Source organism: Trachemys scripta, chromosome 1 (assembly GCF_013100865.1).
Source record: "Trachemys scripta elegans isolate TJP31775 chromosome 1, CAS_Tse_1.0, whole genome shotgun sequence".
Lineage (NCBI taxonomy): Eukaryota > Metazoa > Chordata > Testudines > Emydidae > Trachemys > Trachemys scripta.
In genome coordinates, this window is record NC_048298.1 from 52,997,739 (window position 1) to 53,024,780 (window position 27,042).

A 27,042-nucleotide genomic window follows, 5' to 3' on the forward strand; every position below is an offset into this window, starting at 1 on the left:
CTTATGGCTATTGCTCCTTCATCTTATACCCATGCATCATTTGGAAACTGCCTCTTCATTTATTGTCATTCTTGGAACATCATACCATCAGACAAGTCGTCATAGCATTATAATGTCTCTCATACAATCGAGTTCCACACTCTAGCTACCCATCCCCTTTCAGTCCCTTTTCACAAGTGGTTACTCATCCAAAAGATCATAGAGTATCAGGGTTGGAAGGGACCTCAGGAGGTCATCTAGTCCAACCCCCTGCTCAAAGCAGGACCAATCCCCAAATAAATCATCCCAGCCAAGGCTTCATCAAGCCTGACCTTAAAAACCTCTAAGGAAGGAGATTCCACCACCTCCCTAGGTAACCCATTCCAGTACTTCACCATCCTCCTAGTGAAAAAGTTTTCCTAATATCCAACCTAAACCTCTCCCACTGCAACTTGAGACCGTTACTCCTTGTTCTGTCATCTGGTACCACTGAGAACAATCTAGATCCATCCTCTTTGGAATCCCCTTTCAGGTAGTTGAAAGCAACTATCAAATCCCCTCTCATTCTTCTCTTCTGCAGAAGAAACAATCCCAGTTCCCTCAGCCTCTCCTCATAAGTCATGTGCTCCAGCCCCCTAATAATTTTTGTTGCCCTCCGTTGGACTCTTTCCAATTTTTCCACATCCTTCTTGTAGCGTGGGCCCAAAACTCGACACAGTACTCCAGATGAGGCCTCACCAATGCCAAATAGAGGGAAATGATCACATCCCTCGATCTTCTGTCAATGCTCCCTACTTATACAGCCCAAAATGCTGTTAGCCTTCTTGGCAACAACCAAGACTCATATCCATCTTCTCGTCCACTGTAACTCTTTTCTGCAGAACTGCTGCCTAGCCACTTGGTCCCTAGTCTTTAGCAGTGCATGGGATTCTTCCATCCTAAGTGCAGGTTTCATTTAATTTCTTAGGTTTTTTTTTTTTTTAAATAGGAAAAAGTTTTATAATTATAGGCAATCAGGCAAACAGCACCTGTCAATGTCAGTAGTAAACAGCACACTTCTAAAATTAGAAAGCACAAGTCAGCCAAGTTTCAGGCTAAATACATATTTCTACACCTCTATGCGTATAACCTTACCAACATGCAGTTTGAGAAATTCTTAAGGAAGTTCAAGATCCTCACATCACATGACCAACCTTTCATTCTCCTTATTGTCTCCAGGATGTCTGTTTTGTAAGTTAGGTTTGTTTTTTGCACGTAGAAAAATTTATGATTCGTAGACCCTAGAGAACTTGAAACTGAAAAAATCCCAATTTAGGAGACAGACAATTATGCTGGAAGGCTAATCAGACACTGGGAAGGTTCACCAGCAGCACATGCTCACTTTTAACCACTTTTGAAAAGTTTACACTTTCCAAGAAGCCCAGATGTTCACTGAGGTTGTCTTAAGTTTATACATGTTAAAGTCTATTGCACAGAATGCAATTTTCAAAAATATTAAAGCAAAATCTGTTTAATTAAAGCACAACTCACTGTAGACTGTCTATTCTATGACAAGCTTTAACTTCAAATTCAGACATTTTTGTTTCAGTTCTGTTCAAAAAGAGTACAAGTGGATTTTTTTAAATGAAAAAGTTACTGCTGCTTTTTGCTTAAAAAATGGCTCAAAGGATTCACCAAAACTTCAAAAAAAAAAAAAAAAAAACCCAAACACCCAACATCTGTATAAAGATCATGAAACATCAGTCCCAAGAGTGAATATTTCAACAAGTTATAAATGTGCAAAAGCAGGGTGTTACAAAGGAAAGTGTTTGTAAACATAATCACACAGTACTATTAATAGAAGTAAAAAATTGAAGACAAAAACTGATGCAAAACAGTTTATGTAAAAAAATAATGCTTTGCATGCTGCAAGTCACTCAACTTTGCAATTGCATTCATGGTCATATAGATTTTAAATCTAGAAAGAGTTTTTTAAGGAGATAAACATCTTTCACTTCATAAGTATGGAAACCATAAGTATGAACTAGTTTCAATAGTAAAGTAAATCTTCTATGGTGTTTTAGTGTGCAAAATATAAGTAAATACACAAACATTAAGAGAATTATTTGATTTCTACATTATTCTACAAATAAAAATATACGGTGTGGTGACCATTTGGTGACTTCCAATAGATGGTTAAGTAGAATTAACGTGATTTATCTGGCTCACTAATACTTTTTATTTGATATGCAACATGTGTATGCACAAAAAATGCACTGAGTGAAGTCGGGGCAGATTAGTTTCTGGCATCTGAATTTATGTGCTATAATGATAATCAAAACCCATAAACAGTTTCCAATGTTTTATACCTATTAAAAACAGCTTCAGATTTGTCTAATAAGACTAGTCGTTGTGCACTGCACAACATTCAAGAGATTCTGGCTTCTACATCCCATCCAGTCTCTTGCTCCCTGGGCCAGCAGGGGTTGGGAGTACAACAGAAGCACTGCTCACAATAGAGGGTGTGCTTTTGTATTGCTCAGCGACTCCTTAGATCCAGCTGGATCTGACAGACATAACAGCCAGTCATCCTCAGACAGAAAGATGGCCATTATATGGGGCCTCATGGAAGGTGGGGGATGACTAGACAGTGGCGGGATCTTTCAAGCTCAGATTACAAAGGAACTCCCAGAAAAAGCCACCGTATAACTAGTTAATTCCAATTAGAACTATTATCTAAATTCAGCTCAAGTATTACCTAAAACAGCATTCATGCCATTAAGATATAAAAGACAGTTACTTACCTCTCGTAACTGTTGTTCTTCGAGATATGTTGTTCACATCCATTACAATTAGGTGTGCGCGTGTCATATGCACGGACATTGGAAACTTTTTCCCTTAGCAGTTCCCGTCAGTACGGCAGGGGAGCTCCCTAGAGTGGCGCCCTTATGGAGGTGTATATATTACCCTGCCGGCCCGACCCCCCTTCGGTTCCTTCTTGCCGTTTACTCCGACAGAGAGGAAGGGGGGCGGGTATTGTAATGGACATGAACAACACATCTCGAAGAACAACAGTTACGAGAGGTAAGTAACCATCTTTTCTTCTTCGAGTGATTGTTCACGTCCATTCCAATTAGGTGACTTCCAAGCTTACTATTGGAGGAGGATAGGAGTCATGGAACGATTGATTGAAGAACAGCTCTGCCGACCGCCGCATCATCTCTGGCCTGTTGGTTAACAGCATAGTGGGCTGTAAATGTGTGCACTGAAGACCAGGTGGCTGCTTTACAGATCTCCTGGATAGGGAACTGAGCCAGAAAGGCTGTTGAAGATGCATGCACTCTGGTTGAATGGGCCATAATGGCTGGGGCTGGGACCTTGGCAAGCTCATAGAACTTGTGAATGCAGTCTGTGATCCAGGACAATATGCGTTGCACAGAGACAGGAAGGCCCTTCATTCTGTCGGCTATGGCGATGAACAACTGGGTCGACTTGCAAAAAAGTTTTGTGCGCTCTATGTAGAGCTCCAAGGCTCTCCGGACATCCAGTGTGTGTAGGCTGCGGTGTCTCGAGCTTGTGTGGGGTTTTGGAAAGAACACTCGTAAGCAAATGTCTTGACCCATGTGGAATTGAGAGATCACCTTGGGGAGAAATTTGGGGTGTGGTCTAAGCTGCACCTTGTCCTTATGAAACACCGTGTAAGGTGGTTCGGAGGTGAGGGCTCTCAGCTCGGACACCCTCCTTGCCGATGTAAAGGCCACCAGGAACGCCGCCTTCCAAGAAAGATAGAGGAGGGAACAAGTGGTCAGGGGCTCAAACGGTGGGCTCATGAGTTTGGAGAGGACCAAGTTCAGGTTCCAGGTTGGGACTGGTGGGTGAAAAATATGGGAACACCCTCTCCAGCCCTTTGAGACATTGCCTCAGGATGGGATTTGAAAACACCAAGCGCCCAGACTCCCCTGGATGGAAAGCTGAAATGGCCATCAGGTGTACTCTGATGGAGGAAAGGGATGGACCCTGTTGCTTAAGGTGTAGGAGGTAGTCTAAAATAACTGGGATAGGAGCCTGGAGCGGTTGAAGGCACTTGGGTTCACACCAACAGGAAAACCTTTTCCATTTCAGCAGGTAGGTAGCCTTAGAGGAAGGTTTCCTACTGCCGAGGAGAATTTGTCTCACCGACTGAGAGCACTGGCTCTCCATGGGATTTAGCCATGGAGTTTCCAAGCCATGAGATGTAGAGATTGCAGGTTTGGGTGAAGGAGGCACCCATGGTCCTGCGTGATCAGATCCGTGTGGTGGGGCAGGGCTATTGGGGCATCTACGGACAGCTTTAGGAGGGTTGTGTACCAATGTTGCCGGGGCCAAGACAGGGCGATCATGATTACCGTCGCCCTGTCCCTGCGAATTTTGAGGAGCCGCCAGTGGACGAGCCGGTTAGGAGGGAAGGCATACTTCAGACCCTTGCCCCACGGTATTAGGAACGCATCAGCAATCGAGCCCGGACTGTGGTTTTGGAATGAGCATAGCTGAGGGCACTGTCTGTTGCTCTTGGTGGCGAAGAGGTCTACTCGGGGATAACCCCACTTTTGGAAGACTGACTGTATGATGTCCAATCTGATTGACCACTCGTGCATGTGGTATGACCTGCTGAGGCGATCTGCCAGCTCATTCCATACCCCTGGAAGGTAGGATGCTTCGAGCTGAATGGATTGGGCTATACAGAAGTCCCAGAGAAGAAGAGCCTTGCGGCAGAGAGGTGAGGAGCGGGCTCCCCCTTGCTTGTTTATAAAACCTGGCGGTGGTGTTGTCTGTCAGGATGGACATGCTGTGACCCTGCAAAGTAGTGTGAAAGGTTTGGCAGGCCAGACAAACTGCCCTGAGCTCCTTCAGGTTGACATGAGGTATCTTGTCCCTCGACCACAAGCCTTGTGTCCTCAGATCCCCTACAGTATGTGCCCCAGCCCAGATCTGACACATCTGTTACTAACGTCAGAGAAGGTTGGGGCTTGGAAAAGGGGACCCCTGCACAGACCAGCCACCAATGCAGGGGTTCTAGAACCTGTCCCGGAATTGTCACCACAAGGGGTCTCAGTACAGACAGTAAGACAGTGCGAGCCACGTTTGCATGCGTCTGAGTCTCAATTGGGCATGCTTGACCACGGACGTGCATGCTGCCATATGCCCTATTAGCTGCTGCAGCAACACCGGACTGTGATGGTGGGATACTGAAGCACTGATTTGACAATCTGCTCTATGGCTTGGAACCTGAGCTCTGGAAGGCTCGCTTTTGCCCATATCGAGTCCAGGACTTCCCCTATAAACTCTATCCTTTGGGTAGGTATGAGTGATTTGGGTACATTGAGGAGGAGCCCCAGTCTATGAAACATGTCCAAGACCACTGTCATGTGGGACTGGACCTCGTCCTTGGAACAACCTGTCAGTAGCCAGTTGTTGAGGTACGGGTACACTCGAACGTGCCTTTTCTGCCACCACTGCTATGCATTTTGTGAACACTCAGGGAGCTGTGGTCAGGCTGAAAATGGGAGAACCGGGAACTGGTAGTGATACTGGTTTACGACAAATCAGAAGAAGCGTCAGTGCGCCGGATGAATGGCAATATGAAAGTATGCATCTTTCATGTCGAGGGCAGCGTCCCAATCCCCTGGATCCAACGATGGAATGTGCTTAGGGGACCATGTGGAACTGGTCTTTGACCATAAATTTGTTGAGTCCGCAAAGGTCTAAAATGGGTCGAAGACCGCCCTTTGACTTGGGGATTAGAAAGTAACAGGAGTAAAACCCCTTTCCCCTTAGCTCCTGTGGAACCTCCTCCCCTGCACCTATCTTGAGGAGCGAACGAACCTCCTGCATAAGGAGTTGCTTGTGAGAGGGGTCCTTGAAGAGGGACAGGGAAGGTGGGTGGGAGGGAGGGAAGGAGGAGAACCGGAGGGAATAACTGTACCACGCACGTGACCCAGCGGTCTGATGTTATATGGGACCTTGCACGGTAGAAGTGGGATAGCTGGTTTTAAAACCATGGGGATGGATCCGGGAACTGGGTTGGTACACTGTCCTTGGGAATGCCTTCAACCCCTAGCTTGTTTCTGGGCCAGGGTTTAATCTGGCCTTGGTTGGGCGCATTATTCTGCTGTCTACGCCTGTTATTTCTGCCCCGCCTGCGATACGGCTCCTACCTCGGGCGGGGTTGATACTGCCTCTGCTGCAGAGGCTGAGGCCAAAAAGGCTTTCTCTGGGTTGCTGGCATATATATCCCTAGTGATTTCAGGGTGGTCCTAGAATCCTTAAGGCTGTGCAGCCTGGAGTCTATTTGCTTCAAGACAAGGCCCGAGCCCTCGAAGGGAAGGTTTTGGAGGGTATTCTGGACCTCTGGAGGGAGACCCGATGCCTGGAGCCATGCTGAGCATCGCATGACTACCCCCGAGGCAATGGTTCTGGCTGCAGAGTCAGCTCAATCGAGGGAGGCTTGTAGCGAAGTCTTACCCACTGTCTTTCCCTTCCCTGATTAACGCCGCAAACTCAGAATGTGAGTCCTGGGGCAGGTGATCCTTAAACTTGGACATGGCCATCCAAGAGTTGAAGTTATGTCTATTAAGGACCGTCTGCTGGCTGGCTATGCGTAGCTGGAGGCCCCTGGAGGAGTAGACCATCCTACCTAAGAGGTCCAAATGCTTGGCCTCCTTGGCCTTTGGGGCCAAGACTGTTGGCACTGTCGTTCCTTCTCATTGACTGCTGAAACGACTAGGGAACAGGGAGTTGGATGGCAAAACAGGAACTCATAGCCCTCGGAAGGGGCAAAGTATTTCCTTTCTACCCACCAGCCGTCAGCGTGATGGAGGCCGGGGTCTGCCATATAGCGTTGTGATTCGTCTGTATGGTCTTTATGAGAGGAAGCGTGACTCTGGAGGGACCTTCGGGTGTCAGGATGTCCACCATCGGATCCTCCTGCTCGACCCTTTCTTCCGCCTGGAGCCCCATACTGAGGGCGGGTCCTGCGGAGTAGTTCCTGGTGAGCCCCATGGTCGATCGGTGGCAGTCCTGAGACTGATGTGCCCGCCACCGCCTCGTCTGGGGAAGAGGAGGAAGTGAGGTGCTGCTGGTTGCCCTCATCTAGACCCTCCTGTGTCCCCCCATATGCCTGGGACACTTCAGAGCCCGGCGTGGCTGACACATCTCGAAGTGTAGCAGTGCTTGGCACTGCCTCGGGCATTGGGCCTGGAAGCGCCAGTTGCTCTTGGAGGACGGGGGCCGTCTAGAGAGAGTGGCCTCCCTTGTCCTTGATGCATGCCTGTGTGGCAACCTGGAATGGCATCGCACAGATTGCGCAGACCTAGAGGCCCTGGAGGTGATGCCCTGTTGCTGGTGGTAGGCCCATGGGGTCCAGAAAGGCCACTGACTCAGAGGAAGTCATTGTGGCTGCTATGCTGATTGGGATTCTCTGCTGGCTACGGTTCGATGTCTGCTATAGCTAGAGTGACCGGAGTTGGCCTCGGAGCCGGAGGATGCTGACAGAGAGGACCAGGGCAGTACCGAATGTTGAGCGGCGGGAGAGCAATGCCTGACTGACTGGGACCGCAAATGGTACCGGCAGTCTCGGGATTGGGACTGGTGCCTCTTACTTGGTGCCGGTGAGGTTATCGGTGCCGTACTCCAGTGCTGGGCGACCGATGGCGTTGTGGACCGGCGTGCAGTCGCCGCGGGCGGGTTCACCTCCGGTGCTGTAATCTCACACTGGGTCGCGGGTGCCGGGGAATAGCAGGATGCCGAGCTTGAATGGGAGCAGTGCCAAGAGCGGTGCTGAGACGGTGACCTTGAGAGGTGCACCATTGCCGGCTTCCCTCTGGACAGCACCCTCTTGGTTGGTGACAGAGGCTTCTCCCTGCACGGGAGGGAGTTTGGCGCCGACAACGCAATGAGGTCTTTCACTGCCTCGAAAGAGTCAAGTGTGGAGGGGTGTTCGAGGACCTCCTTCAGACATTCGTCGGCACTGAATCCACTGGGTACTGGACTCAACGGGGCCTGTGGCACCAGAGTCGATGGTGCCAGTTCTTGGCTCAGTCCCAACAATCTGTCTTTACATGCCAGGAGCTTCTTTGAGCAGCTTAGTAGCTCTTTGGGGACAGCGCCCTCTTTCTCCTTTCTTGTGACGCTTTGTTGGGGCTGGAGAGTTCAACCGCTGTCAAGGTTGGTCGTCCCATCTCGGTGCCAGCGATTTACGGTGCTTGGGCAGTGCTGGGTCGCACATGGATGCCCAGGCACTTCGCAACGAGGAAGCTGGGGCTGGAGCCGGAGCCAGGGCCGGTCGGTCAGGGGCCGGTGGTTGTAAAGTGGCCTTTATGAGCAACTGCTTAAGACGAAAGTCTTTCTTTCTTAGTGCACGGCTTGAAGGCCTTGCAGATTTTGCAGCACTCTGCCTGATGAGACACTCCCAGACACCGGAGACAGGAGTCACGGGGTTCGCTGTTAGGCATAGACTTGTGGCCCGTGACGCAAGCTTTGAAACTCTGGGCTTTGCGACATTCCCCACAGACCAAGGCTGGTGCTGGAACTAGCTTCCAGACACCTGTATACAATGGTATTTAACTAACTGATAACTATCTAAGAACAACTCTAACTAGAAGATTGAAAGGCTAAGGGATCACTTGCAAGCGAGCGAGCGAATGTTCCAACGCCTCCATGGACGGTAAGACAGAACTGAAGTGGGGTGGGGCAATCAGGGTAATATATACACTGCCATAAGGGCACCACTCTAGGGGGCTCCCCTGCCGTCCTGATGGGAGCTGCTAAGGGAAAAAGTCTCCGACGTCTGTGCACGCGGTGTGCGCACACCTAATTGGAATGGACGTGATCACTCGAATAATATTTTATTACTATTAGAACCAATAGATTTTTCTTATTTTGTTTCGTTTTTCAAAAGGAAATAATTTATATCCTGAAAACAATGGAACAGGTTTCCTATAAACAAAAACACAGGGGCCTAATACTCTTGTAAATCAGCATAGCTCTACTGGGGTCAATGGAATCATTCATCTGAGGATCTGTCCAAGATTTTTAAGCTTTGTTATTAAGCACATATGCAAATCTATGGAGAGGGGGAGGGTTATGAGGTGAAGTGGTAATGTGCGTAATATTTCCTCATGATTAATAGTTCTCATAGGAAACATGTCCTATATGCATTTTGGGAACAATTAAGAGCCCCACTCACAGCTCTCTACCATATCATGTAATCATTCTTAGTAATTAAATATAATAGAGGAAACATTCCATTATATACTTTTGCTTCCAGAAAGCTCAGTGAAGTTGCAAAAAAGTATCATTAAAGTGATAAAAACTATTTCTAAAAAAATCTCATATTGTATCTTTGTAAAAAATTCAGCTGTAGTATTTTGTCAAGATGGCTGAACACAGCATCTGTTATGAGGTTGTATCACAACAAGATATCAGTAACTACAGACGGGAAACTAGTTCCTCTTACACTAGTGATTAATTGCTTTGAAAATCTTGTTTATAATGTGCAGTTTACATCTAAAATATGAAACATGATTGTCAAAACAATATTTTAACATGTAGGAGATGAACACCTCTAAAGGCACATACAGATTGTCAATCGTTACATCACATTTCTTTGAAAACAGAATAACTTCTGCCCTTGTAAACAACTTTGTTCTCACACTTTTAAAGTGAGGTTAGTGCTGACTCAATTATTGCTACATTCACAGTTTAGCAGAATCATAGATAATGTATGAGGTACATTCTACCAATAGATCTATCTTCATTTCTGTTTTACCCATTTGAGTATAACAGACAACTGAATTATGCAGAATAAAAAAACCCGACTAGAACAGCCAGTAACTCCCATATTCACTAGAACTGGAATGAAAATTAGCAGTGATTAAAAAATCAAATATATCTTCTTTGCTGGAAAGTGTATTCTTCATAATATGAACAGTTTCTTCATTTTATCTACACGGGTAAACATTTACCTAGGCACGCTAGGAATAGGTGATTCTTGCATGAACATCCTTCATACATTTTATATATTCCGTCTTTGTTTGAATTCAATAGTTTTGTGAGTTTGTAGTAAGAATCAACTTCCCTTTGATCTTCTATCATAAATATCTCTTATGCTTTTTGTTAGCTGCTTTATGAACACTTTGTATATTCTTCCACAGTACGTATGCATTGTCTTCTGCAGTTCCAGTTCTAGGGGCTGTAACAGGAAATTAACCAGGTCATCACCAAAGGAATACTAGAGGGGAAAAAAATGAGAAGTGACATTAAGATCATGTGTAAGAACAATATTCCTTTTTTTTTTTTTTTCAAAGAAGCAAGAGTGTTATGAAAATGCCTTCCATCATTATTGTGAAACACAAAAATAACTCCATAAATATGGTTACTTGATGCTCTAAGGCTAGTAAAAACTTTGCTCAGCTTGTTTTTAATACAATATGAAAAAGCCATCACCCAAATATTGCTTAGACAAAATACAAAATCAAGATACTAAGCCATATAAACAAATTCAAAATAAGCTTTAAAGATCTAACATAATTCATGGGTTGTTCACACGATCACATGCCTACTGCATCTCAGCTTTGGCTTAAAAAATGTACAATTATCCCAGTCTAAATACACTTCTTTAAAAAATTACAATTCTTATTGAGTTACAGTGAATCAACAGCACGACGGATAATCTATAGTACCAATAAAGACAGAACAATTTCATTAAAGTGAATGAATGTCAAGCATATATTGTGTTTAACATGAAGTAAAAATACAATCATTAATTCAGTGTTATAATATTTTTTCATAAGAGATATGAAACAAATCATTTGCAAAACCAACATTTCATAGTAGAGTAATTTTGCTAATCTTAAAACCATCAGATCAGCATTGTTTTATATACTTTTTGTGGAATATTCATAAACCAAATGGTGTCATAAATAAAAAGGAGATACTTTTTTTCTTTTTGACAATGCTCAAAGGAAACAAAGAATCTTATTTTTATGAGAACAAATTTTCTCTTTCTGTGCAGTGTGTTTTCAGACCCTCGAAAGTACTTTTCTTCATTTTTATATCCATATGACAACCTGCAATAAAGTGCCATTAAAATATACTACTGATTTTCGAAGGTCATATACAAGATAGTGTGTTACATTAAAATGTGTATCAACGCTACTTTTTACAGCTCTTCAGTGAATATACTGATGTAGTGATAAATACTTTACTGGAAGCCGTATTTGCAGAATAAAAAAGAATCCATTGTGCTTAGAAGAGAAACTTGCATGCATTTAAAGTGGTAACTACATATTAATGTGCCTAGCATACAAAACAGATCACAATATGATACAAAAATATTTGTCTTCCAGTGGGCAAAGTATGCCTACAATAAAATTTTAACAACTGTATGGTACTAAGAACATTGTAAAGTCTTTGGGGCCTGGAATGTCTCCTACTCTGTTTGTATAATGCTTAGCACAATGGAACCCCAATCTCTGTTGTTTTGTATCCTAATACAAATAAATATTATATGGTTCTTTACATATTTGTGTTTAACTGTTATAAGACTCAGCATAAGGTCTTTTAATAAATATACTGCAGTTACAGAATACATCTTAGATTCCAAACTGATCATAATCCTTGAATAACCTAAAATGTTAGTTTCAAAGAACAATGAACAATTCTGTTTCTATTTTGTCATAAAACCAAACTTGAAGTCCAGCTGAACTGCAAATCATTTAAAAAGTGTTACTGTGTTAATTATCTAGAATTGATAAAGGTGAGGTATTATTATAATACAAGAAAAAGTGCCCATGTCCCAAACATGTTAAACTTTAACCGATGATACATTTTATAAATAATTCTACACAAGTTATGGATGATTGTAGTTTATACAGTTACTTACTTTTTTTATTGCTTCATAAATAGCCCTAAAAGTTGGTTGTTTATCATCATGGTAAACACCTCTGTTTCCATGAAGAATAAATATTCCTTTTTCTTCAGCTTCCTTACAATTGCTTCCATAAATGCAGTGGTCAGGACGATAATTCCATTGACAGGGAAAGACAAAAAGGCTCTCTGTTCAGAAAAATACACAGTACACAGTTGTTCATAACAAAACTCTTCGGGAGAGAACAAATCAATAGTTTTTCTTGGTAAGATAACATCTTTCAGAGATTGTGTTAAAATATTTGTATACAATTACATTTAAAATAATTAGGTGGCATCAATACAACTTAAATCTATTTTGGACTAAATTATGTTGATTTTGAGATAAAGAACACTTTTAAAAGGAATAAACAAAATGCTATCTGGAACATATCCATTGAAAATTCTGAAAATTTTCTGCATTTAGAAACTAAATATAAGATTAATATTTTACAGTCGTAGTGTGAAACAATATCAAAGTTAAACATAGAAAAGGACATACCTGGATTATGAAAAAACATAATATTCAACAGATCTTGATCACCCCATGTTATGTTTAGTTTATATTTTTTAAGCAATGGCATAAGAATTTCTCCCCACTGTAGCCGAGCAGTTGTCATATCATTCTATTAAAAATAAATAAACAGAGAAAACATTAGAACTAAGTCACAAGAGAAATCGAAGAATCCCAGTAATCTGCTTTTCAAAACTGGAATCTCTGAAATTGCATAGGATTTTTCTTTTAAACATGTTTTTCATAGTTCATGAAAATTAAACTACATCCAAGTCCAATATGTCTTAAATTATGCCTGGTTTCTCTTGAAAATATTAGGTTAGTCTTTTGCAACTTTGTTCATCTCCTCCTCTTAATTAGCATATAAAATAAAGTAGTAATTTTTCATTTGTGATCATGAATTATTTCCCATAGAAAGCGCCTTGGTATACAAACAATACCAAGAAACAAAAAGTACCCTTTGCTATGGATTAATGGAATCAAATACAAAATCTATTCTAATAGAAAATTCTGCAAAAGGCTGTGCAAGATATTTTAAATTGAACTTCAGATTTCCCAGTCTCTCCTCAAAACCCATACCTCAAGCAGTTTTTTTTAACATTAATAAGAGAGAATATTGAACTGGGGCTGAGTTACAGGATGAAAAAATAATTTTTTTAAATTGATTTCAAAATAAAAGTCTTGATGAACTTTAAATTGGCTAAATTTCCCACATAAAAACTGCCGTGAAAGATTTATAAAACAATTGCACTAATGTAAAAAATCAAGGTTTTTCACTGAATCAATCTTATTAAATATTAACTTATAACAAACTCTTAATTATGGCACCATAACTTGATCTAGAAAAGTAACAACACAAACTCTTCACCTGTAGATTCAAATGAATACTTCAAAGAATTATGCTGACGATGTTGGAGAGTGCAAGAAGCAGTAGTGGTTCTACAGTTAAAGTTGAGATGAATTTTGGATTTAAACCAGAGACGGTTTTGACAACTTGTTATATATGAAGAACAAATATCCTTCTCAAAATTACTAAATGCTAATTACAGAACAAATACAAATAATGGAAGGCTAATTACAACATAAATCAATATGTAACCAGGGGTGATGGCCCCACATGTCAGATTTTACAACACTAGTGTAAATCCCAATTTTCAGAGCTCAAACTGGGTCACAATTTTGTACCTAATTGTGATACTTACAAATGACAAAATTTAGACATCTTATTTGGTGTTCCATAGTGTCATTTGTGCCTACAAATTGGAAAATTACTTTACTGTAGTTCACCTTCTCTGAAGGTGTAATTTAATAAAATCACACTCTTGAACCTCAAATTTCCAGTGTAAGCCAGAGGAGAATTCTCCTAGTTCAGAGGTGTTTAGTTGAATAATGCTGCTCAGATAGACTCTAGATGAGGTAGACTCTAGACTGCGAGCAAGTGAACAGAGAGGGGCTGGAGAGAGATGGGGAAATAAATCAGCAAGGGTGATGATCGTTATATGATCGAACTACAATAGCCTTTCTACTGGTATGTTGATTTCAAGGTTAAAGTAATCTTTGATTACACACCTAGAACTGAATCTAGATGGAGAAAGAGAGATAGTTGAATTCCTGTCAGTTAAACAAACTTCAGAACAAGAATATGAATACCAAATCTGATACTATGCATATGAATACACGAACAAATGATGGGTAGTGTCAAACATACTCAATAATTAGCTACTGCAGTAGTTTCCAAATTTTTCTGTTTCAGCCACCCATTGGGGATGCATTAGTGAATGAATGTGTTGCCTTCTCTTCCACTCATACAGTTGCCACAGCCTTTCCTTTTTTTCCTGTTCATTTACTCTGATTCTCCCTTTTGGGTCTGTCCATTTTTCCCTGTGTATTTTTTTCCCCCTTTTTCTTCTTCCCATTGTTTCTGGTATGCTTTCATTTATTTTCCTGGTTTTTCCTTCCCCACTCATTCCCAGCAGCTCTATTACTCCATCCTGTGGTCCTTCTCATCAGATTATATGACACTGACGGTAAGGGCACTTGTTGATACCACCCCCCAGATGAGCTGAAGGACATGGGAACAGAGAAGAGAAGCTTGGATTACAGGCTGCTTGCCAACTGCATCTGCAGACCTGTACTTCTAAGATGCTCCCACAGTCCTGAACCATAGAAAGAACAGAGATGGTGACTTTCCTCAGGCACACTTTGGCCCAACCTCCAACTTGGGAGATATTGATCTACAGCCTTTTTGCCTATACTAGTGGGTTCCTGTTCTCTAAATATGATATTGACCATTCCTGCAAAACTTCAAGATCTTGTATCTTTCATCATACTGCTAAATAGGGATCCCAGTTCAGCAAATGAAGTTCTGGGGACTACGTTTAAGAAACTGTGAAGCAAACTAAAGAACAGAACCTCAAAGACTACTGCATTCTTAAGTCCAAAAACATAGTTACAGAGAGGGTACCTAAAGGTATGGTGGGAAAGGCTGGTGTGTGAGAAGATGGTGCTTGTATAGCAACAAGTCCTTTTCTCAAATAGTTGTGACCAAAACAGGTGAAACAGGCTACTTCTGAACAGACAGCAGATTGAACTGTGTGCAAATTACAAGAACAGGTCTCAAAAAACCCCAAAAAAGAACACATACAGAAGTGGTAGGAAAAAACATAATATGGTAAGAATGAAAAGAGACTTGTTGACTCACCAATTCACCTTCCTGCCAATGCAAAATTGTTCCCAATAGTATATTTTTAGTGTATTGTTCAGTTGTTTTAGGCTAAGTGTTAAAAAGGTAGATAAGGAATAAGTAAATAGTAAGAGGTCAAGAGAAACTGGGAGGATTAATAAAGGAAAAGAAATTTAATAAAATAAAGGGGAGGACTAACTGTAAGAAGAGCAAGCTACTTTGGATATGAGCACCATAAAAAAAAAAATAGATGGAATCCTAAACAAAGAACAATAATATACCAATTTGGACAGAGAAAAAGGGTGGGGAGTGGGATCTTTAGGGACCTAACATTCTCATTATTTGTCCATGAAGGTAGGCAAACAGCATGTTTACACAAATTATACTAATTTAGAGGTCTTGCCAACATCCACAAGGACAGAGATATGGAAAGTTACTTAGACACATATGGGCAGGAAAAAAATAAGATTCCACACAGATAAGAAATTTGAAACATGCTCAATAGAAGGGAGAAACACAGACAGGACTATATTGAAGAAATATCTATGGATGATAGTTAAGTCTGCGAGTTTGTCACGGATTGTGTGACTTTCCATGACCTCTGTGACTTTTGCAGTGGCCGGTGCACCTGGCTCAGGGGCAGCTCAGGCAGCCCCTGTGCCGCAGTACCAGCCGCTGCTGGGGCAGTCTTGGGCCTCCACGCCCTCCCTCCCCCCAGCAGAAGAGACTGGGTGTGGGAGGAGGCAGGGGGTGGGGGCACAGGACGGGGTGAGGCGGGTTCTGGGAGGTGCTTACCTGGGGGGCTCCCTGGAAGCAGTGACATCCCCCTCACTCAGCTGCTAGGTGGAGGTGTGGCCAGGCAGCTCTGCGCATTGCAGCTGCCCAGGGCACCGCCCCCACAGCTCCTATTGGCTGGGAGACAGCCAACGGGAGCTGCGGGGGCGGTGCCTGCAGGCAGAGGCAGCACGCAGAGCTGCCTGGCCACGCCTCCACTTAGCAACTGAGCAAGGGGATGTCACCGCTTCTGGGGAGCCCCCCAGGTAAGCGCCACCCAGAGCCTGCCTCATCCTGTCCCGTGCCCCAATCCCCTGCCCCCTCCCAAACCCAAACTCTGCTGCGGAGGGAGAGGGGGGAGAAGCGCGAGCCAGGTAGGAAGCCTGCTGGCCCCACCATATATTTAATGTTATAGCAGTCTCGGATGATGACCCAGAACATGTTGTTCATTTTAAGAACACTTTCACTGTAAATTTGACAAAATGCAAAGAAGATACCAATGTGTAATTTCTAAAGATAGCTATAGCACTCAACTCAAGATTTAAGAATCTGAAGTGCCTTCCAAAATCTAAGAGGGATGAAGCATGGAGCATGCTTTCAGACGTCTTAAAAGAGCAACACTCAGATGCGTAACCTACAGAACCCAAACCACCAAAAAAGAAAATCAACCTTCTGCTGGTGGCATCTGACTCAGATGATGAAAATGAACATGCGCCAGGCTGCACTGCTTTGGATCGTTATCGAGAAGAACCCATCATCAGCATGGATGAATGTCCCCTGGAATGGTGGTTGAAGCATCAAGGGACATATGAATCTTAAGCGCATCTGGCATGTAAATATTGTGCGATGCTGGCTACAACAGTGCCATGCAAACGCCTGTTCTCACTTTTAGGTGACATTGTAAACAAGAAGCAGGCAGCATTATCTTCTGCAAATGTAAACAAACTTGTTTGCCTGAGGAATTGTGTGAACAAGTAGGAGGACTGATTGGACTTGTAGGCTCTAAAGTTTTACATTGTTTTATTTTTGAATGCAGGGTTTTTTTTGTACATAATTCTACATTTGTAAGTTCAACTTTCATGAAAAAGAGATTGCACTTGTATTAGGTGAATTGAAAAATACTATTTCTTTTCTTTTTACAGTGCAAATATTTGTAATAAAAAATAAATATAAAGTGAACACTGTACACTTTGTATTCTGTGTTGTACTTGAAATCAATATATTTGAAAATGTAGACATCATCCACAAATATTTAAATAAATGGTATTCTATTATTGTTTAAAAGCGTGATTAATCGCGATTAATTTTTTTAAATCGCTTGACAGCCCTGGTTATTAGAATTACTGATGGTGTCTAAATGCTAAAAATGCTTGGGGGAGAAAATTATTAGGAGCAAAGTGGAGAAACCTGCCATCCATTCTCTCCTTCCTTTGACAAGAAATGGAGTTGAAGGGCAAAGGTGTGGGAAACAAGAAAAAACCTTGGATGGAAAAAACTGATTGGGGGAATAGGTTAATAGCATATTACATGATCCAATTCTCTAATCATTCGTTAGTTTTCTCTAAATCCTTCCAATTTATTTAATTTTTTTAGTACAGAGCTTTATACAAATGAACAGAATCTTCCAAGTACAGCCTCAGATTTATCTCCATTTTTTTTGCCAGGATAACTCTGTGTATCCAAAAAAAATTAAACTATATGCAATACTGCATTGCAAATTCATCTAATGTTCCATTTACTGTCACATTCAGGTTTTATTTCCTCAATTATATCTGCTTGCAATTTTCCAAACCAAGTAACTATTTTCTGTCCGTGTTTCTAATCTCTTTAGGTAATTTTGTTTTATTTTCCATCTTCAGTGGTGTTTGCTGCACCCCCAATTTAGTATTGCCCCACAAGTTTCTTTAATATTCTAGGTTTACCCCACATTTTCTGATCACGGTCTAAAAACAGAATTAATGGCAGTCACTAGACACCCTTCTGCAAACTCAGTACAGTAACTCCTTGCTTAACGTTGTAGTTATGCCCCTGAAAAATGCGACTTTAAGCGAATCCAATTTCCCCATAAGAATTAATGTAAATAGAAGGGGTTAGGTTCCAGGGAAATTATTTTCACCAGACAAAAGACTATATATACAATTTAATACCGTACACAGCAATGATGATTGTGAAGCTTGGTTGAGGTGCTGAAGTCAGAGAGTGGAAGAGGGTGGGATATTTCCCAGGGAATGCCTTACTGGCTAAATGATGAACTAGCACTCGGCTGAGCCCTCAAGGGTTAACACGTTGTTAATGTAGCCTCACACTCTACAAGGCAGCACAAATGGAGGGAGGGGAGACAACATGGCAGACAGAGACAGAGACACAGACACACACCCTGTATATGAGAGAGAGAGAGAGAGAGAGAGAGAGAGAGGGAGAGATGCGCATTGCCCCTTTATGTACGCTGACCCCACTCTAAGTACATTGCCTTTTAAAGTAGATCAGCAAGTTGAGACAGCCGCTGTTGCCAGAAAGCTCCCTCCCATGTCCTTCTTCCTGCTCCCCCCCCCCCCCATGGAGATGGGGTAAGCTGGGGGCAGGAGCAGAGGGGAGAGGGACACCTTGACATTAGCACCCCTCCCCCCCCCAACCCCCACGCAGCAAGAAGGAGGCTCCCAGGAGCAGCTCCAAGGCAGAGGGCAGAAGCAGCACATGGCAGTGGGGGAGGGATAGCTGGGAGGCTGCCGCACAGGGAACTTAGGGGAGCAGGGAGCTGATGGGGGGCTACCGGTCCACCCTGGGTCCAAGCCCTCACCAGCTAGCTCCAATGGGCTGCTCTTTCTGCAAGCAGCGGACAAAGCAGGCGGCTGCCAAACAACGTTATAAGTGAGCACTGTGCAGCTTTAAACAAGCATGTTCTCTAATTGATCAGCAACGAAACAACATTAACAGGGACGACTTTACGTGAGGAGTTACTGTATCTTCTTTAAGATCACTTCTAATTTGAAAGGTTAGATACTATTTAATATAGTTGAATTCTGCTAATACTGGAAGTGAGTGTGTGTGATAGAAAGTCAAAATAAATTAACATACATGTTTCACAGTTACATCACACATTTGCACAGTCAAACAATGCAGTACAAAAAGCTTTAAAAACCTGTTTAATAGATTTATATTGTTATTTGTTTGTATTGCAACGGTAATCTTCAGCATTTATAGTACAATCCTGTTTACTCAAGTGGCCTAATATCCAAAACTTCTGGGCAATGGGCATTCAGATAAATGGAAGTGTTAATTTAAGCAGCAGTTTCACTGACAGAAATATGGGGAACCAAGGGAGTAATGCTGATGTTTACTTAATACTTGTACTTTTAGCAAATGTATTAACACACCAACATTGTATTACAATTAGGTCCACAGTGGTTTTAATACAATTTTGGTGTTTCAGTAAACATTAATTTTTATTACTCTGTATTAAAGTACAAAATATTAAGCATTAAAAGTACAAAGCTGTTGATAACTTCTCAACTAGCCTCTTAGTGCTATTAGCAGATGATTAACTAACACAGGGTTACCTGGGGGAAACTGTGGATTTCGATTTTTCTTGTAAAGGGAATTGGGATTACTGGAATTATACCATATACAGGCTATTAAGGAATTTAGGGTCTATATGAAAGGATAGACTAACAAGTCTGGGACCGTTCCAGTTCACTGCAAAAAGAACAGAAAGCCTTCTTTTTTCACCAACAGTCTCTCTAATCTTAACAGATGGGATTTAAGTAGTATTGCCCAACCAACACATGAAGAAGGGTGGTGAGGATGAAGAGAAAAGGAAAGAAAGGTTATTTACTGGTAACTGTAGTTCTTGGAGGCCATGTCTACACTACAAAAGTATGTCAACCAAATTTACATCAGCATACAGCCACCAGACTTATTAAATTGCTTGTTTTTGCACACTTGGCTCCTTTAGTCGGTGGTGCGCATCCTCGGCAGGAGCACTTGTATCAATTGTCTTGTCAGCATGGGGCATTGTGGGAGTTCCTGAAAGCCATTAACAGTCAACATAAGCAACGCAGTGTATACACTGACACTGCACTGACCTAATTACATTGGCTGTGACCGAGGAAGGTGGTGCTACTAAATCGGCGTAAAGAGGCACTTACATTGGCGGGAGAGGGCAAAAAAAACAGTTACCTACCTTTTCGTAACTGTTGTTCTTCGAGATGTATTGTTCACGTCCATTACACATAAGGTGTGCGTGCGCTGTGTGCACGGACGTTGGAAACTTTTCCCCTTAGCGGCTCCCGTCGGGCTGGCAGGGGAGCCCCGCACAAGTGGCGCCTCATGCTGGTGCATATATACCCCTGCCGACCCGACCCCCCTTCGGTTCCTTCTTGCCGGAGACTCCGACAGAGGGGAAGGAGGGTGGGAAGTGTAATGGATGTGAACAACACATCTCGAAGAACAGTTACGAAAAGGTAGGTAACCGTTTTTTCTTCTTCGAGTGATTGTTCACATCCATTACACATTAGGTGACTCACAAGCTTACTATAGGAGGAGGGTAGGAGTCATGGAACAATTGATTGAAGCACAGCCCTGCCGACTGCCGCGTCCTCTCTGGCCTGTTGATGGACTGCGTAGTGGGCTGTGAATGTGTGCACCGACGACCAGGTGGCTGCTTTACAGATCTCCTGGAGTGGAACCTGCACCAGGAAAGCTGCTTAGGACGCTTGAGCCCTAGTCCAGTGAGCCATGATCACCGGGGCCGGCACCTTGGCAAGCTCATAGCACGCGCAGATGCAATCTACGATCCATGACGATATCTGCTGCCCCGAGATGGGGAGTCCTTTCATTCTCTCCGCAATGGCGACGAACAACTGTGTTGACTTGCAGAAAGGTCTAGTTCGCTCCAGATAGAACGCCAGGGCCCTACGGACATCCAGAGTATGTAGGCTACAGTGACTCGGGTCCACGTGTGGTTTGGGAAAGAACACTGGCAAACAAATGTCCTGTCCCATATGAAATTGCGAGACTACTTCAGGGAGGAATTTAGGGTGTGGCCTGTCCTTATAAAAAACTGTATAAGGGGGCTGTGAGGTGAGGGCCCTCAACTTGGACACCCTCCTTGTGGACATAATGGCCACCAAAAACACCACCTTCCGAGAGAGATGAGTGAAAGAGCAAGAGGCTAGGGGCTTGAAAAGGGGTCCCGTGAGCTTGGTCAGGACCAGGTTAAGGTTTCAGGAAGGGACCAGTGGGCGTGAGTAGGAAAACACCCTCTTCAGTCCCTTGAGGAACAAGGCTACCATGTGGTTGGAAAACACAGAATACCCCAATTCCCCGGGGTGGAATGCTGAAATGGCAGCCAGATGCACTCTAATTGAGGAGGGGGCGAGACCTTGATGTTTAAGGTGCAGCAGATATTCCAGGATAACTGGAATGGAGGCCTGAAGTGGCTGTATATGCTTTGGTTCACACCAGCAGGAGAACCTCTTCCACTTAGCGAGGTATGTCACCCTCGTGGAAGGTTTCCTACTACCGAGCAGAATTTGTCGCACCTGAAGAGAGCACTGGGTCTCCATAGCGTTCAACCACAGTTTCCATGCCATGAGAAGCAGAGACTGCAGGTTCAGGTGGAGCAGGGGCCCGCGGTCCTGCGTGATGAGATCTTGGTGCAGGGGCAGGGCAATCAGGTCGGCCACTGACAGCTCCAGCAAAGTCGTAAACCAATGTTGGCGGGGCCAAGCTGGGGCGATGAGAATCAGTACCGCCTTGTCTCTGTGAACTTGGAGGAGAACTCTGTGGATGAGCAGGAGTGGTGGAAAGGCATACTTCAGGCTCCTACTCTGAGGGATCATGAAGGCATCTGCGACCGAGCCCAGACTGTGGTTTTGGAAAGAGCAAAACTACGGGCATTGACTGTTGTCCCTGGTGGCAAAGAGGTCCATTTGGGGAAATCCCCACTTCTGGAAGATCGATTACAAGACATCCGGTCTCATCCACCATTCATGCATGTGGTACGACCTGCTGAGGCGGTCCGCCAGCTCGTTCTGCTCCCCCGAGAGGTATGACGCTACGAGGTATGACGCTACGAGGTATACTGAGCGGGCTATACAAAAGTCCCATAGGAGAAGGTCCTCTTGGCAGAGGGGAGAGGATCGGGTTCCGCCCTGCTTGTTTATGTAGAACATGGCGGTAGTGTTGTGTGTCAGAACTGTCACACTGTGACCTTCTAAAGCAGCGTAAAAGGTTTGGCAGGCTAGGCGAACCGCCCTGAGCTCCTTTACTTTGATGTGGAGCAAGATTTCATCCTTGGACCACATCCCTTGCATTCGTAGGTCCCCCAAGTGCACTCCCCAGCAGAGGTCTGACGCGTCTGTTACCAGCATCAGCATGTTGCGGTGTGGTGAAGGGGATCCCTTCGCAAACTACCTGCTGGTTGAGCCACCCGCGCAGGAAGTCCAATACCTGGACAGGGATTGTCACTACAAGGTCTAAGGGGTCTCTGCCTGGGCAATACGACTGGGATAGCCACAATTGCAAAGTCCTGAGCCGCAGTCGAGTGTGTTTGACTACATGGGTGCTGTGACGGGTTGGATCACAGAAACCCCCCTGGGAGCTGCCACCCAACGTGCAAAGACTACCCCTGCTTCTGTTTTCCCTGCCAGCTCAGGACTCCAGCACCCTGTCTTGCTGAGCCAGACACTCCCGTCTGGCTCCAGACACAGACCCAGGGTCTGAATCACTTGTCCCAAAGCTGCACGTTTACCTGAAAACAGCTCGCAGTAGCGTGCTTGTCTTTAGCACTCAGATGCCCAACTCCCAATGGGGTCTAAACCCAGATAAATCCGTTTTACCCTGCATAAAGCTTATGCAGGGCAAACTCATAAATTGTTCGCCCTCTATAACACTGATAGAGAGATATGCACAGTTGTTTGCTCCCCCAGGTATTAATACATACTCTGAGTAAATTACTAAATAAAAAGTGATTTTATTAAATACAGACAGTAGGATTTAAGTGGTTCAAAGTAGTAACAGACAGAACAAAGCAAGTCACCAAGCAAAACAAAATAAAATGCGCAAATCTATGCCTAATCAAACTAAATACAGATAATCTCACCCTCAGAGATGCTTCAGTAAGTTTTTCTCAGACTGGACACCTTCCAGGCCTGGGCACAATTCTTTCCCCTGGTACAGCTCTTGTTGCCGCTCAGGTGGTAGCTAGGGGATTCTTCATGATGGCTTCTCCTCTTCTCTGTTCTCTTCCCCCCTTTATATATCTTTTGCATAAGGCGGGAACTCTTTGTCTCTCTGGGTTTCCACCCACCCTCACTGGAAAAGCACCAGGTTAAAGATGGATTCCAGTTCAGGTGACATGATCACATGTCACTGCAAGACTTCATTACTCACTTGCCAGCACACACATATACAGGAAGACTCACAGGTAAATACAGCCATCTGCAGACAATGGGAGTCATCAAGATTCCAAACCATCATTAATGGTCCACACTTTACACAATTACAATAGGCCCTCAGAGTTACATTTTATATTTCTAGTTTTAGATACAAGAGTGGTACATTTATACAAATCAGATGATCACATTCAGTAGATTATAAGCTTTGGAATGATACCTTACAAGAGACCTTTTGCATGAGGCATATCCCAGTTACTTACATTCACTTATTACCGTATTTTCTCTAAAACTATCTCAGTTACATTATATTGACTTATTATCAAGTTTTTTATAAAACCATATAGACTGCACAACGTCACAGGTGCACGCCGCCATGTGTCCTAGGAGCTGCAGGCAGCATCTGTCCGTGGTTGTGGGGAAACTCAGCATTGAGTCTATGGCACGCGCGATGTCCAGAAATCTGGATTATGGGAGGCTTGCTCGTGCCTGTACCGAATCCAGGACTGCCCCAATGAACTCCAGCCTTTGCGAAGGTATCAAGGAGGACTTGGGCATGTTGACTAGAAGGCCTAGCCTGGGAATACGTCCAGTGCCACCGCCACATGGGAACGGACTTCCTCCTCGGACCGACCTGTGAGAAGCCAGTCGTCTAGGTACAGGTAAACTCAAATTCTCCTTTTTAATAGAAAGATTGCCACTACCGACATGCATTTCGTGAACATGTGGGGGGCTGCTGCCAGGCTGAAGAATAGGTCCGTAAACTGGTAGTGGTGCTGGTTTATGGTGAACTGCAGGAACCGCCGGTGAGCAGGATGAATAGCAACGTGAAAGTACACATCTTTCATGTCGAGGGTAGCATACCATTTCCCCCGGATCCAGGGATGGAATAATAGTGCCTAGGGAGAACATGCAGAAGCGGACCTTGACTAAGAATTTGTTGAGTCCGCGCAGGTCTAAAATGGGTCGAAGAACCCCCTTTGCTTTGGGGATAAGAAAGTAACGGGAGTAAAACCCCTTCCCCCTTAGATCCCGAGGGATCTCTTCCACTGCCCCCACCTCGAGGAGCATCTGTATCTCCTGCATAAGGAGTTGCTCATGAGAGGGGTCCCTGAAGAGGGACGGGGAAAGGGAGTGGGAGGGAGGGAAGGAGAACTGAAGCATCTATTTCCACTTGTACCGTGAGTAAGACTCAACGGTCCAATGTTATACGGGACCACGCACGGTTGAAGTGGGGCAAGCGGTTCAGGAAACATAGGGAACGATCCGGTAACTGGCTTGGTACGCTGTCCTTCAGCGCACCTTCAAAACCCTTGCTTGTTGACGGCTTGCGGCTTGCCCTGGCCCTGGCCTTGGCTAGGCGTGTTGTTCCGCCTGCGCCTGTTGTCTCTGCCTCTCCTACGATACGGCTCCTGCCTAGGGCGGGCCTGGTATTGTCTTTGTTGAGGCGGCTGGGGCTTGAAAGGCTTCCTCTGTGTCACTGGGGTGTGCATTCCCAACTATTTGAGGGTTGCCTGGGAGTCTTTGAGGCTATGCAGCCTGGCATCCGTTTGGTCCGAAAAGAGACCAGACCCTTCGAAGGAGGTCCTGAAGGGTATTCTGGACCTCTGGCGGAAGGCCTGAAGCCTGCAGCCACACCGAGCGCCTCATCACCACTCCTGAGGCGATTGTTCTGTCTGCTGCATCCACCGAGTTGAGAGAGGCCTGCAGAGAGGTCTTGGCTACTGCCTTTCCTTCATCCACGAGGGCCGCAAACTCAGGCTGAGAGCCCTGGGGAAAGGAGTCTTTAAATTTGGAAACTGCTGTCCAGGAATTAAAATTGTGTCTGTTCACGATCACCTGCTGGTTCGCGATCCTCAAATGGAGGCCCCCAGAGGAATAGACCTTCCTGCCCAATAGGTCTAGACGTTTAGCCTCCTTGGCCTTAGGAGCCGGGGCTTGCTGACCATGTCATTCCCGTTCATCGACCGCTGAGATGACCAGCGAACAGGGGGCCGGGTGACAAAAGAGGAAGTCGTATCCCTTAGAAGGGGCAAAGTACTTCCACTCTACGCCCTTTGCTGTTGCCACGCTAGAGGCCGGGGTTTGTCAGACCGTCTTGTAGTGGGACTGGATTGTCTTTATGAGTGAGAGCGCAATTCTGGAGGAGCCCTCGGAGCTTAAGATGTCCACCATAGGATCCTCCTGCTCTAATGCTTCCTCCACCTGCAGGCCCAAGCTCTGGGCTACCCTGCGGAGCAGCTCCTGGTGCACTCTGTGGTCAATCGGAGGAGGCCCCGACACCGCGGTGCCTGCCACGGCTTCATCTGGGGATGATGAAGAGGTGAGGGCCTTCTGCATCTCATCTTCCAGCCCTTCTTGTCCCTCCTTGCATGCTGGGGGCTCCTCCGGGTCCTGCCTGCCTGACTGCCTCCAGGACGGCACCGGGCTCGGTGCGGCTTCCGTTCTCCTGTGTTCCAAAGGAGCGTCTGGGTGGCCTGGATACTGTGGCTTCCTTAGGCGCAGAGGGGTGCCTGTGCGGGGACAGGGACTGATGCACCAAATAGCCAAATCTCGAGGCTCTGGAGGAGGTCCCCTGCTGTTGGTGATAGGCCCATGGTGTCCAAAAGGGCCACTGCCCTGGCGGGCCCCATTGGGGATGCCATGGGGCTTGGGGCTCCCTGCTCGCCAGTGCCCTGAGAGCATAGCTGGAGCGGCCTGAGTCCACCTCGGATTCCGAGGACACCGACCTGGAAGGCCAAGGCGGTGCCATAGAACGGTGCTGCTGTGGGGGCTGGAGAATGGCTCCTCGCCAACTGGGATTGGGATCATTGGCTTCTGCTCAGGCCTGGAGACTGATCTTGTGTCGCCTCAGTGCCAGCCCGGCGATGGCGCCGGGGAGCAGTGCCCTGGAAGAGCCGATGCTGTATGCTGGCTGGGATCCAGTGCCCTCGAGTCCTGCTGGGTATGGGGCAACTGGGAATTCGCAGAGGCCGAGCTCGACCGGGACCGACACTGGGAGCGGTGCTGGGATGGTTACCTCGATCGGTGCACCACTGCCGGCTTGCCTCTTGACGGCACTCTAGGAGATGGTGCCGGAGGCTTCTCTTTGGCAGGGAGGGGGCTTGCCGCCGATAACTGGATAAGGTCCTTTGCCGCCTCAAAGGTGTCTGGTGTGGAGGGCTGTTCTAGGAGCTCCTCCAGCCCTTCCTCCGCACTCACGGCGCTTAGCCTGGGGCTCAATGGGCTCTTCGGCGCCGGAGCATGTCCTGGGGCAGCGCTGTCCTTTTAAGCGCTCGTTTGCTTGGGCGGTGCCAGCTTCTTATGCAGCGGGAGCCCTCAGCTTGTAGGCTGGCCCTTTGAGCATGCTGGTGAGGTCAAACGGTGCCGGGGTTTTTCTTGTTGCCTCAGTGTGGCATGCTTGCAGTGCCCCACCGGTGCCAGACTGCGAACTGACGCCAGGGCACTCCGCACCGAAGACGTCGGCGCCAAGGCCGAAGGGTGCAGCGTGGCCTCCATAAGTAGCTGCTTGAGGCGAAAGTCTTTCTTTCTTAGTCCTTGGCTTAAAAGCCTTACAGATCTTGCAGCATTCTGTCTGATGCGATTCGCCCAGGCAACGGAGACACGAGTCGTGGGGGTCACTAATCGGCATAGGCTTGCGGCACGTGGCACAAGCCTTAAAGCCTTAGGCCTGTGGCATGCCCCGCAGCCCAGGGCTGGTGCTGGAGACAACTTCCAACACCTAAAATAAAGAAAGCTTAACTATCTACTATGAAGAAGTGCTAACTACTAACTAC

The 27,042-nt window shown here is 45.3% G+C and overlaps 1 protein-coding gene across 1 annotated transcript in view; it reads right to left on the reverse strand.

Moving 5' to 3' along the window:
• Nucleotides 1-1,473: 1,473 nt before the first annotated feature.
• The window catches only part of GXYLT1 (glucoside xylosyltransferase 1), a 79,052-nt gene continuing 53,483 nt past the window's right edge, over nt 1,474-27,042 (reverse strand). Inside the window, exons 6-8 of the mRNA XM_034769529.1 lie at nt 12,404-12,527; nt 11,879-12,051; nt 1,474-10,225 (exon numbers count right to left, since the gene is read on the reverse strand). Coding sequence (XP_034625420.1) covers nt 10,064-10,225; nt 11,879-12,051; nt 12,404-12,527 — 459 coding nt within the window. The 3' untranslated portion in view covers nt 1,474-10,063. The remainder of the gene's footprint in view (nt 10,226-11,878; nt 12,052-12,403; nt 12,528-27,042) is intronic.